Source organism: Schistocerca serialis, chromosome 4, assembly GCF_023864345.2.
Source record: "Schistocerca serialis cubense isolate TAMUIC-IGC-003099 chromosome 4, iqSchSeri2.2, whole genome shotgun sequence".
NCBI lineage: Eukaryota > Metazoa > Arthropoda > Insecta > Orthoptera > Acrididae > Schistocerca > Schistocerca serialis.
Window position 1 is genome coordinate 171858614 of NC_064641.1, and position 14597 is coordinate 171873210.

Genomic DNA, 14597 nt, shown 5'->3' on the forward strand with positions numbered 1-14597 from the left:
CACAATCTGCCTTCAGTCAAAGTCAGATAAATCAGGCTTCTTCCCGATTCTATACATGGACAGCACACTCCCTGGTGCTACATGCACCATGCATGTGTGTGAGTAGCAGTCATTCCTTGCCAGGTGAAGCTACTATTGCCTGGATGGATTTATATCAATAGTAGGTCAATGGTTACAATGTTCTGGCTTATCAGTGTATATGGAAATTCATTATATTTCAGATGTGTGATCTAAATTTTATAGGCCTTTAGATAGGGATTTCATGTCTATCACTCTCCAATCTTCACAAAGTCTTCTTGCTTCACCCATGCTCTATGAAAAATGCAGTCAGCAGGTAAGTAACCGTGTCCTCATAATAATAATTATTATTGTTAGAACTGTGGGATATTGCTACGAGGGAGCACAGAAACACAAACTCATGCTAACAGTTGCTCTGTGTGGGAACATCTAGCCATGAATGGAATGAAAATTAAGTGATTGGAATCAGCATCTCCTTGTGGCCTTAATGGACTAGTTCTTCTCTGCACAACATGTACGTGTGGACGGTTCATGTTTGCTCTGGACCATCTGTTTTCATAGGCTTATATGTTGCCAGCTGTCTGATTCCACTTAAATTGTGTGATGTATTTAGATTCTGCTTATCCTGTATGTGCTGTTCCATTCCTTATCTCATTTTCTTAAAAATTGTGGACATGTTGGACATTGTGTGTCACATTCTCATTTACAAACATCATGACTGGAAACTTTGAGAGTTTGCACTTTCATATAATATCTTATTTGTCATGTTATTCTTGGCTGTTTATATGTACCAATTTTTTGAAATGTTTTATGAACTTTATAACTGCCCTGTACCTGTGGCAATAATGCAATAGGCAGTTAAACAGCAGTGCACTGAGAATTTCTTCATCCACAAATTAATGGCATCATCATTATGGGTATATTCTTTTTTAAATAATTTCCTTCTCATTCTTGGTAAAATAATGTGGATCTACCTTCTGTAACTAATTTAATGTCTTTGTGTGAAACTAAATATATTTTCAGTAATTTGTGTTTGACATCTTCAAAAAGCAGACATATTTGGTTTCAACAACTAAATAAATTCTGCCCTAAAAGATTCAGTTGAGAAAAATATGTACACCACAAGTGAGGGTACTGACACATATATAAACAGCATTACTTTACTTTCCTATTCTACACAGAATTAAGATTTTCTTTGCAGAAGACTGAAATGTTTATTCTGCCATGAAATGATCTGCAAGTGTGCAAATTAAACAGATCAGAAAATGTAGCAAAAATGTTTCATTAACTCTTATATGTTGCCTACAACCTACATTAAAATAAAAATGAAATTTAATGCCAACCTTTTTCAAATACAGGAGACTGTAGGTCTGATGTAAGTGTTCAGAATTTTGATCAGTATATTAAAATTCCAGTGGTTTGATGAACAAGTGGAAGGCAGCAAAAAATATAAAATAGTTATTAGATTCATAGACAGACGTTGTAAATTAGACACTAATTGTGAAAAGACAATGTACACATGTATGTCATGCACGGCATGTGTGTTAGTTACTGTAAAGTGCACACACTTGATGACATGCAACACACACACACACACACACACACACACACACACACACACACACACACTTGCATGATTTATAGGCATAAAACAATTCATAGTAGGTAACTGTAATAAAGAAGATTGTAGAAAATGGCAGCATTTCATGGCATCACAGTTAACTGCACAAATAAGTGTGAAGTTAGGAGAGCCAGTATGTGTATAAAAATCTAAAAAGCTAAGAACTGATGCTGCAGTAACACCAAACACTGATGACACTATATCAAAGGGTTTGCATAAAAGAGATATAGAACATATACTGCCAAGATACTTAGGTATTTGTGTGTTTTATTCATGCAGTAGGTGAAAAATAGGTTCATTTAACCACATTTTCTTCTGATTTCTTCAACTGCAAACCACTGTAAAGTACACAACTGAGGGTCCTTTCATTGCACCACTTATTAATGTCTAGTCCCATTCAATCTCTAGTTGAGTAGATTGACTATTTACTACCTCTGTGTGAGTTGGTATTTATTAAATTACTAGCTGACAAACCCAGCATTGCCCAGGTATTAATTTTATCAATTTTCTATTAGAAATGAAACCTTAAAAGTGCTCCTGCAGTAGACTCAGTGTGAGATCATCCTGTGATCCTGGACAGTTTCTGTATACTGGGCACAGCTGTTTTGAGTCTATAACAACTGTTTTGCATGTCTACAAATCAATTCTGTACACACCTCTGTAGATGGCTATTGTTTTTGCCTACATCAGTCTGTGCTTCACAGTTGAAAATTGTCAAAAGCACTGCCAGGTGTCAGGTATTTCCTTAAGTGGACTCAACTGTAGGAGTATTTTGTAGTAAAGAATATATCTATAAAAACTTCATGCATGATGTGGCATTTTTTCCACACTTCTCAGTGTTTATGATGTCATATCTCTTGAACTAAGTGTCATACAATGAGATGTTTGTGTTGGTACATTTAGCAGCATATGTGTATACTGTCTGCAAAATATGTTACAATTAGAGTTAGTAGCAAAGAAGTAATAAATTGAAATGTCATGTATGATTCGGCAGTTTTCTAAGTGTGTCAGTGTTTATGATATCATATATCCTAATCTATGCATGGTACCATGATATGATTTTGTAGGAGCAGTTTATGGCATATGTGGATACTGTCTGCAAAATTTATTATAAACAGAGTGATTAGTTAGAAGTACTAAATTTAAATGTCATGCATGATGCAGCAGTTTTCTATGCATCTCATTGTTTATGACATAATATCTCCCAAATTATAATAAGTAGGTAGTTCTTACAATCTCAGAAATTGTTTCCTGGCTGTAAGGGATAAGTGTACCAAGTTTGATTGAAAAGAGTCCAGCAGTTTAGGAGGAATGTGGACCGAACCCCCGCCCCCCCCCCCCCCCCCCCCCCCCCCCACACGCACACATCCATTATTATAATATGTATGGATATTCTGAGGTCACCATGAGAGCACATATGTATGTGCTGATGAGTGTTAATATATTACACCATGCAAACCATTCATTGAATTTTCTCAGCACTTTTTACAAAATACATAGAGTTTTTCTTCTGGTGATTGCCTACTTAGATTCTGCAACCTTTCTGTAACTCTCCTGTGAAGCAAATGAGATAATGGCTATCAACACCTCTTTATACAAGATCCAGTCACATTAGTCTGACCACTGTTTATGTTCAATGTCAACATGCTATGGCCACTCAGATGGCAGGTAGCTGAGGAGGGTATATAAAGCATGTTGGGGGACACAGAAAACAGTGCAGTTGTAGTCATAATGTGGAAATGGAGTGATTTATCGGACATCTAAAAGGGCATGATCATTGGCTTTAGTGCCAAGGGTGGTAGTGTTTGTTAAACAGCTGAGTTTATAAACTGTTCCCATGCTGCTGTGGTTAAAGTATACCATGCTTGACAAAATAGCAGTATCCAAAACTGGCGCAGAAGCAACTGTGGTGAACCACAGGCCAAAGATGGAAGGTGTGGATGATAGCTGTGGAGATGTACTTGGTGAATAGATGTGCAACTGTTGAGTAACTGACCACCCAGATTAACAAGGAGCTATGAACAGTGACTCCTCAATGACCATTCAGCAAATGTTGCTGCCTATGGGCCTTTGCAGCAGATGCCGGGTTGATCTACCCATGCTGATTACTATTCATCAGTGAAAAAGGCTGAAATTTGCGTGCCAGTACTGCAACGGGGTGTCCACTGAATGATGACAGGTGACCTTTTCACATGAATCCCATTTTATGCTCTGTAGAACAGATAGCCATTGATGCATGTGGCCCTGCAACAGTCATCATAATGGTCCAGGTAGGAAGACAAAGCATTATTGTTGGGAAATGTATCTTTTGCATTCCCTGGATGATCTCATCATTCTGTAAGACACAATGTATAAACACAAGTACACATCTATCTTTGGGACCATGTAGACCTCTATATACAATCTGTTTTTTCCTTGGCACAATGGCACCTACCAGCAGGACACTGCAACATGTCACACAGCTCATAATGTACATGCATGGTTTGAAGAGCACCAGTGTGAGTTTAATTTATTGCCCTGGCCACCAAACCCCTCAGATTTAAAGCTAATCAGAATTATGTGGAACCACCTAGAGAGAGCTGTTCACACTATGGCTCTTCAACCAAAAAAAATATAGCACTGCTCATCACAGCAATAGAGTCATCATGGCTGTACATCCCTGTCAGTACCATCTGTAGCCTCACTGACTTTCTTCCTGCAAGTCTGTGCTGCGAAAGGTGGGTATGAAGTTGCATTGATATGACTGGGCCATGTATATAATCATTGGCTCCCCTTAGTCTAACTTTATGTGGGTCCTTACAGTTAAACAGTATTCCTTTAGGTATCAAAAAGCAAAAATATTCTCAACGAGAAGGTTGGTTTGAACATCACTGTGTTTTGCTGGTCAGGTCCTCTTGGATATGGTACTATGCCGTCACCTTCATTTGACTTCTGAACTGTTTTTCCTAGACTAGTAAGGAGGGGTGGGGAGGGGGTCATAATTTGAGACAGGCTGCAAACCATGGTATAAGTTTGCCTTTTTCACATGCACATGAACTTAATTGACACATAAGTGACAGAAAACTCCTGGAACTGACTGATAGAATGTGAGCCCCGAATCTTTGGATTTGTAGGATCACACATAACCATTCAACTAGAAAATCATATTATACATGTATAATATTAATAATATTGTTCAATCAATTGCAGTTACCAGTATATTACAATAAAATGCTGTTTGCCACATCCAGGGACTTAGAACTGACTGACTATAAAGGATTCATTACGATGTAGTTGGATACTAATTTTGTGTTGTGCGCCATTTACGATTTCTCTACACTTATACCTATTTGTGTCAGGCTGTTAATTATCATGATGACTTTAATTCTTATACTGTGAAATGATGTCAGTACCAGTTCATACTGTGCATGAAGAAATGCACTAATGAGCCAAAACATTATGACTGCTCCCCACTACAAGACTGAATGCCACTCAGTGGTATTGCAGGCATATGATGCAGTAAGGAAAGTCATCAGTGGAGCAGAGGCAAATGGGGAATCATTTTAGTGATGATATGGGCCCCAAATAGGAAATGCCAGTTGCCTAAGTGTCTTTGACAAAGAGCAGATTGTTGTAGCATGGTGCCTGGGAATGAGCTTCTGGGAAAAAGTGAATCTGCTCAGCTGATTGCATACTATTGTTGACAAAATCTATGGTAAGTTGTTGAAGGGTGATGAAGTCAAGAGCAGGTGACATGGTATTGACATCAGTGCCTTATCAAATAACATGGAGATTATAGACTTGACTTCTCTGTAAAGCAGGAGGAGTACAGTGCTAAAGAAGGGACAAATATTTTTGAGCACACTGTTCAGTGCACATTGTTGAACATGGGACCATGCAGCAGGCAAACCGTACGTGCTCCAATGTGTGACCAATGTCATCGTCAGTTGCTACTGCAATGAACACATGATTGTTGAGATTGTAGTCTGGATCAATGGAAACATTTTGCCTGGTCAGCTAAATCATGTTTCTTGTTAACCAGGTTGATTGTTGTATCCAGATATGCCATCATCTGGCTGAAACACATACTGTGCCATGGACAGAGGCTGGTGGGGGCATTATTATGCTTTGGGGGACATTCACCTGGGTTTCCACAAGGCTTGTGGTTGTAATTAAAGGCTCCATGAGAGCTATGGACTATGTGATTGTTGACAACCTGTGTTTCTTTATGGTTGTTGTCTTCCTTGAGGACCATGTGATCTTCCAAGAGAAAACTGTCCAAGCCACAAAGCAAGAATCATGCTTCAGTGCTTTGAGGAGCATGATAGTCAACTCATGTTGCTGTCTTTGCTGACAGATTTGTCTGATCTGAACCTGATGGAAAACATCTGGTATGCTATCGAATGTCAGTTCCATGCCCACAAATCACTGGCCTCTAATTTATGGGCATTGCATGACCAGTATGTAAACATCTGGTGTTGCATACAACCAGAAAACTATGAAGGGCTTATTGAATACATGCCACACAGAATTGCTGCTGTATTGCACTCCACTGATGGAATGAGATGCTATTATTAAACAGGTGGTCATAATTTTTTGATTCATCATTGTATACAAATCTGCTACACATTACAGAAGTAAACCTTCACCCAGTTATCACAAGAAATGATGTCTAAGTTGAAAGAAACATTTGGATTCCTTTGAAAAATATGGTAAAAATAGAAAATGACACAAGAAACAAAGAAATGGATTGCTGTCAATTCAATTAACGCTGGGGCACAATGCTGGTGGTCATATCCGCATGGACTATACGATCTTCAACTGCTGTTCAAAAATGTAAAACTTAAATTAGTTGTATTCATAAGTGTATGCCACATGTAGCCCTGAACACACTACTGTACCATCTGTAATCAAAGTGTTTCTTTCAGATGTGTTGCTGCAGAAGAATTGAAAATTAGGTGGACTAATAAGATAAGGGATGAGGAGGTTCTCCACAGAATTGGTGAAGAAAGGAACATATATATCTTTTACTTATAGAAAAGAAAATTTCAAGGAAAACAAAATGTAATTTCTTAGAGAGGACTTCTTCTGCAGAAAACATTTAGGGCTGTTTATTTTCTTTCTGTATAATCTGTGTAAAATTGTATGCTATTAAGATAGCAGCATTTAAAATTTATTGTATACATCTATTGTCAAGTATTGAAGTCATAGTAATCTTCTACATTCAGAGAGCAAAGATAATACAATGGATTATGTTTTCTGTTGCATAGTATGTCATAAAAAGTGTGTGTGTGTGTGTGTGTGTGTGTGTGTGTGTGTGTGTGTGTGTGTAACACACTTGGAACGCCATTGACAGCCTTAGGAGTGTGGTTGGTGTGTGAAAGAGGTGAGATGAAAAATAATAAAAATTAGTTACATCGGTTTCAGAGCCACAGTTTTTGAGATTGGGGGTTGATTAGTGACACGTCCAATGATATTTAACCCATTTGGGAGCAGATGTGGCAGTAAGAAGGGCGAGATGTAAAGCATAACTGTGGAGCACATTGGGAAATATCAGCCAAACTTACACCACAAATGAGTTATTATCTACTGAAAAATACTGAGGAGGTAAGGTACCCTGAAAAAGAATTACAGGATCTGCTGAATAGAATGAACAGTCTAATGAGAACAGGATATGGATTGAGAGTAAACCAGGAAAAGACTAAAGTAATGAGAAGCAGCAGAAATGAGAATAGTAGGAAACTTAACATTGCAATTGATGACTATGAAGTAGATGAACTTAAGAAATTCTGTTACCTTGGAAGCAAAACAACCCATGATGGATGAAACAAGGAGGATACAAAAAGCAGACCAGCAGAAGCAAAGTGGGCATTACTGTCAAGAGATGTCTACTAATATCAAACACAGGCCTTAGGCTGAGAATATACATTTGGAGCACAGCGTTGTATGGCAGTGAATCATGGACAGTGGGGAAACCAGAACAGAAGAGAATCAAAGAGTTTCTTTCAGATGTGTTGCTACAGAAGAATGTTGAAAATTAGGTGGACTAATAAGATAAGGGATGAGGAGGTTCTCCACAGATTTGGTGAAGAAAGGAACATGTGGAAAACACTGATAAGAAGAAACAGAGTTATGTGACATGTTTTAAGACATCAGGGAATAGCCTTCACGATACTAGAGGGAGCTGTTGAAGGGCAAAAACTGTAGTGGAAGGGAAGACAGGGATTGTAATACGTCCAACAAACAATTGAGGATGTATGATGCTAGTGCTTCTCTGAGATGAAGAGGTTGGTACAGGAAAGGAATTCATGGGGGAGTTGCATCAAACCAGTGAGAAGACTGAAGATGAGGCATTTCACCATCATAATAACAGCATTACTTCTCCCAAAGATGTTCATAACATCAGTCATGGAATACTCTCAGCAACCCAATTTTTGGGGGATGAGGATGGAATGTGGTGATGTGTATGTATAACTCTCAGAGACTTAATGTCTGAAGAATACACTGAAGGGGTAAGGAACCATTAGGGTAGGAAGGAGAAGACAGGTAAGAATAATTGAAAAGGATTAATTTCACTGCAGAGCTACAGTTTTCAATGTTGTTAGGCTGAGAGATATTTCTAAAGATATTTCACACATAGCTGTTTGGTGGATGTGAGGAGGGAGTGACATGTAAAACGTAAGTGTGTAATGTTTGGAGTAATTTCAACCAAATTTGTTACACAATTCACCTTCCATACAGAAAAAAGCAATGATAGTATGACATGCCCAATATCTGTAGGTATGGAGAGGGGAAGGTGGTGACAGAAATAATTGAAAATGATATTACACTCCTGGAAATGGAAAAAAGAACACATTGACACCGGTGTGTCAGACCCACCATACTTGCTCTGGACACTGCGAGAGGGCTGTACAAGCAATGATCACACGCACAGCACAGCGGACACACCAGGAACCGCGGTGTTGGCCGTCGAATGGCGCTAGCTGCGCAGCATTTGTGCACCGCCGCCGTCAGTGTCAGCCAGTTTGCCGTGGCATACGGAGCTCCATCGCAGTCTTTAACACTGGTAGCATGCCGCGACAGCGTAGATGTGAACCATATGTGCAGTTGACGGACTTTGAGCAAGGGCGTATAGTGGGCATGCGGGAGGCCTGGTGGACGTACCGCCAAATTGCTCAACACGTGGGGCGTGAGGTCTCCACAGTACATCGATGTTGTCGCCAGTGGTCAGCGGAAGGTGCACGTGCCCGTCGACCTGGGACCGGACTGCAGCGACGCACGGATGCACGCCAAGACCGTAGGATCCTACGCAGTGCCGTAGGGGACTGCACCGCCACTTCCCAGCAAATTAGGGACACTGTTGCTCCTGGGGTATCGGCGAGGACCATTCGCAACCGTCTCCATGAAGCTGGGCTACGGTCCCGCACACCGTTAGGCCGTCTTCCGCTCACGCCCCAACATCGTGCAGCCCGCCTCCAGTGGTGTCGCGACAGGCATGAATGGAGGGACAAATGGAGACATGTCATCTTCAGCGATGAGAGTCGCTTCTGCCTTGGTGCCAATGATGGTCGTATGTGTGTTTGGTGCCGTGCAGGTGAGCGCCACAATCAGGACTGCATACGACCGAGGCACACAGGGCCAACACCCGGCATCATGGTGTGGGGAGCGATCTCCTACACTGGCCGTACACCACTGGTGATCATCGAGGGGACACTGAATAGTGCACGGTACATCCAAACCGTCATCGAACCCATCGTTCTACCATTCCTAGACCGGCAAGGGAACTTGCTGTTCCAACAGGACAATGCACGTCCGCATGTATCCCGTGCCACCCAACGTGCTCTAGAAGGTGTAAGTCAACCACCCTGGCCAGCAAGATCTCCGGATCTGTCCCCCATTGAGCATGTTTGGGACTGGATGAAGCGTCGTCTCACGCGGTCTGCACATTCAGCACGAACGCTGGTCCAACTGAGGCGCCAGGTGGAAATGGCATGGCAAGCCGTTCCACAGGACTACATCCAGCATCTCTACGATCGTCTCCATGGGAGAATAGCAGCCTGCATTGCTGCGGAAGGTGGATATACACTGTACTAGTGCCGACATTGTGCATGCTCTGTTGCCTGTGTCTATGTGCCTGTGGTTCTGTCAGTGTGATCATGTGATGTATCTGACCCCAGGAATGTGTCAATAAAGTTTCCCCTTCCTGGGACAATGAATTCACGGTGTTCTTATTTCAATTTCCAGGAGTGTAGTTTTATACCCAAAGGCCTTCAGGGTTGCTGGCTGATTGGTGACAATCATGATGACATTTCACCTCTAGTGGCAAAGTAGGGGTAGCAAATCAGGGACTTAAAGAGAAATAACTGGCCAACACTGAGCAATCAGCTAGTTTCAATATATTCTTATTCATTATTTGACACACATTTCAGATTTAATTCTGAATAAAATAACAAAAACTGAAAAATAAAAAAGTTTAAAAGATTCAGTTTAATTGGGATCTGAAACTTCTATATTTGTATTCACCACTTTTTTGTTATGCTACAGTTATATTTACCACTGTTGGTAAATTTTTGGCATGTGATAGGCAAGCTATAACTGTAAGCAGGAAATAAACAGCAGTAAGAAGAATACCACATTCTAATATCTTTCTTTTGATTTAAATCTTAAGCACAAAGTAAAGTTGATGTGTCTAGAACTTCTGGAGTTTCAGATCTTTTATTGCATAAATTTGCTTATGGTCAGATGGATACCAAGCTGAAATAGAATCATTACATGCATAAATTAATCAGGAAGCTCATTTTGGCATGTTTTATGCTGATAACCATTTCCCACTGCACTAGCTTATTTTGCATTGTTCTCTTACAGAATTATCTCCAGAATCAATATGGCTGAATAAATTATTTACTTTTCAAAAGTGAGTGGTAAAAAAAGTTGTGTAAAATAGGTAATTGCACACCATGCAGAGTTATCTTCAAATGTTTTGGAATTCTTACACTCATTTCCCAGTACATTTATCCAGTACCAGTCTAACTGCAGCTTATATTGAGTTCATACACACACACTCACACACACACACACACACACACACACACACACACACACACACACACACACATATACAGAGAGAGAGAGAGAGAGAACACTGTTAACTCTCCCAGCACTTAGGAATAACAGTGTAATGGAAGTGTGTATGTGGTGTGTGGTGGCAGTATTGGTGGTGGTGGTGGTGGTGTGTGTGTGAGTGTGTGTGTGTGTGTGAGAGAGAGAGAGAGAGAGCGAGAGAGAGAGAGAGAGAGAGAGAGAGAGTTTAGGATTGTGTACAAGAGCTAAGTAGTTTATCACATTTCTGTGTGTCTGTTCTCTGCTCATTGCTCCCATTTGACAAGAAGTAATACATCTTTGTACTGAAGGTGGGCTACTCCCCATCTTGTTTCTGAGTGATCAGCTCCTTTTTTCAACCTTTCCCAATTGATCCCTGTTTTCCCCATGAGAAAGGGACTATTGGTTACTAACACTAGATAATAATTTTTTGTTCCAAATGTAGCTTTTCAGTGACATATTTCATTGTTTGCTTCGGTTAGAGGAAAATGTCTCTTATTATAAAATGATATGTGCATAAACTAACTATTCTGCAGAAAGAGCACATCCCAATGAGACAATAAAAATTACTCAAGTGAATTTGTGTGTGTCAGTTATTATGCTTTTTTGTGAGTCCTTTTAAGATGTCAAACACAACTGTGCAATGGTTAAAACACTGGCTCACCTATATCTTTTACGTACTTAAAATAGCTATGTTTTCAAAAAGTATTACTGTAGCTTTTTTGTTGTTGATAATATGGTTTATTTTTTGAAAGTTCATTAGCAAAGTGTACTCAACACATATGTTCAGTCCTCAGTGTCACTATGTGCACTCTAATGAATGCACATTTCTGATCTGCACATCCAGTAATGTCTGTAGGCAATAAATTATGGTCATAGAGTGCCCAAAATGGAGCCTTGGTGTTAAGTTTTTGAGAAGCATTAAAAATTTGCTCATTGATATATTTTGAGGTTCCAGTCACAAATTTTAACTTTTAATCAGTTTTCTTACTTTTTTCCGTGTAACTTAAGAAAGGTATATTTTTCAAGTAAAATCAGTCTGTATTAAATTGATTTGAGAATACAGTCACAAATTTGAACTTTCAATCAGTTTTTTTACATTTTTACGTGTAACTTAAGAAAGGTTAATTTTTCAAATAACATCATTCTGTATTAAATCGAGTGAGGCTAAACACCCAAAAAAATTGCAAAGCAAACCTCTGCATTCTGGCCCAGATTGACTAATTACAACCAACTGAACTCTATGTCATCCTCAGCCGATGGTGTCATTTGGATGTGGTATGAGGCGTATGGGGTCAGCACATTGCCCTCCCAGTCACTGTCAGTTTTTTTGACCTGGGAGCCACTACTTATTAATCGTGTAGCCCCTCAATTGGCCTTGTGAGGCTGAGTGCACCCCATTCCAATCCTTCCTCCAAGGAAAAGTCCCTGGGAGTACAAGGAATTGAACCCAGGTCATGTGCATTGTTGTCAGGTATCCTGACCACTGTGCTATGGAGGTGGACCAAGAAAGTTGGACCCTAATAATTTTCTTTTCTTGCTGTTACCTTGTGTACTTTCCTTTTGAGTGTTTTCAGTCATTTCCTTCATTTCTATCTCAGCATTCATATCCTAAGCCCATTATTGGACCTGCAGGTGGAGTCCTGTTATTTGAATCTGCCTTCTTTCCCCCACCACCATAGCTTATGTGCCCTACATCACTTCTACATTGCCTTGTCATATTCTTTTGTTCAGTGCTTTTGTGAATTAGTTGTCTTGAAAACAAGATAATTATTTCAGATCAAACTATTCATCAGGTGACATTTGTGGGAAATGATGCAGGACTACCTGTGGTGAAGGTATGGGACCTTCATAATATTTATCCATCTTCAGAAGCCCTTATTCCTTCCATTTCTGATTTCTTGTGGCATAACAGTAAAAATAAAGACATATGGGTATTCCAGTATGGAATGTGTTAACAGCGGAAAGTACCAAAAAAATCCTCTATTAAATAATTTTCAGAGGTTATTAGCCATTCACAACTGTTCCTTCCAGTAGCTATGACTTCACCATCACAGCTTTGTTGTGTGCAGTGGGGAAGACTGAAAAACTGCGTAAAAAATGTGCATGGAAAATGACAGTATTATGAAAAGGGAAAGCAGAAAGGTGGAAGGAGTATATAGAGGGTCTATACAAGGGCGATGTTCTTGAGGACAATATTATAGAAATGGAAGAGAATGTAGGTGAAGATGAAATAGGAGATACGATACTGTGTGAAGAGTTTGACAGTGCACTGAAAGACCAAAGTCGAAACAAGGCCCCGGGAGTAGACAACATTCCATTAGAACTACTGACAGCCTTGAGAGAGCCAGACCTAACAAAACTCTACCATCTAGTGAGCAAGATGTGTGAGACAGGCGAAATACCCCCCTCAGACTTCAAGAAGAATATAATAAATTCCAATCCCAAAGAAAGCAGATGTTGACAGATGTGCAAATTACTGAACTATCAGGTTAATCAGCCACAGCTGCAAAATACTAACACAAATTCTTTACAAATGAATGTAAAAACTGGTAGAAGCCGACCTCAGGGAAGATCAGTTTGGATTCCATAGAAATGTTGGAACACGTGAGGCAATACTGACCCTATGATTTATTTTAGAAAATAGATAAAGGAAAGGCAAACCTACATTTCTATCATTTGTCGACATAGAGAAAGCTTTTGACAATGTTGATTGGAATACTCTCTTTGAAATTCTGAAGGTGTCAGGGTTCAAATACAGGGAGCGAAAGACTATTTACAATTTGTACAGAAACCAGATGGCAGTTATAAGAGTTGAGGGGCACGAAAGGGAAGCAGTGGTTGGGAAGGGAGTGAGACAGGATTGTAGCCTATCCCAGATGTTATTCAATCTGTATATTGAGCAAGCAGTAAAGGAAAGAAAAGAAAAATTCGGAGTAGGAATTAAAATCCATGGAGAAGAAATAAAAACTTTGAGGTTCACCGATGACATTGTAATTCTGTCAGAGACAGCAAAGGACCTGGAAGACCAGCTGAATGGAATGGACAGTGTCTTGAAAGGAGGATAAAGATGAACATTAACAAAAGCAAAATGAGGATAATGGAGTGTAGTTGAATTAAATCGGGTATTGCTGTGGGAATTAGATTAGGAAATGAGATGCTTAAAGTAGTAAATGAGTTTTTCTATTTGGGGAGCAAAATAACTGATGATGGTCGAAGTAAGGAGGATAGAAAATGTAGACTGGTAATGGCAAGGAAAGCATTTCTGAAGAAGCAAAATTTGTTAACATTGAGTATAGATTTAAGTGTCAGGAAGTCGTTTCTGAAAGTATTTGTATGGAGTGTAGCTATGTATGGAAGTGAAATGCGGATGACAAATAGTTTGGACAAGAAGAGAATAGAAGCTTTCAAAATGTGGTGCTACAGAAGAATATTGAAGATTGCATGGGTATTGAATAGAATTGGAGAGAAGAGAAATTTGTGGCACAACTTGACTAGAAGAAGGGATCGGTTGGTAGGGCATATTCTGAGGCATCAGGGGATCACCAATTTAGTATTGGATGGCAGTGTGGAGGGTAAAAATCGTAGAGGGAGACCAAGAGATGAATACACTAAACAGATTCAGTAGGATGTAGGCTGCAGTAGGTACTGGGAGATGAAGAACCTTGCAAACGATAGAATAGTATGGAGAGCTGCATGAAACCAGTCTCTGGACTGAAGACCACAACAACAACAACAATGACAACAATATGACAAGGATAGTTGCTACTCACTATACAGTGGAGAAGTTGAGTTGTAGACGGGCACAACAAGAAGACTGATAAACAAGTAAGCTTTCAGCCAGAATGCCTTCTTCTGAATTAGACAACATACATACACA

The 14597-nt window shown here is 39.8% G+C and overlaps 1 protein-coding gene across 1 annotated transcript in view; it reads right to left on the bottom strand.

Annotated features, from left to right (window-relative positions):
• The window catches only part of LOC126474337 (kazrin), an 857979-nt gene that overhangs the window by 34230 nt on the left and 809152 nt on the right, over window positions 1–14597 (bottom strand). Inside the window, exon 20 of the mRNA XM_050101804.1 lies at window positions 1362–1388. Within this exon, the coding sequence (XP_049957761.1) occupies window positions 1362–1388 (27 nt within the window). The remainder of the gene's footprint in view (window positions 1–1361; window positions 1389–14597) is intronic.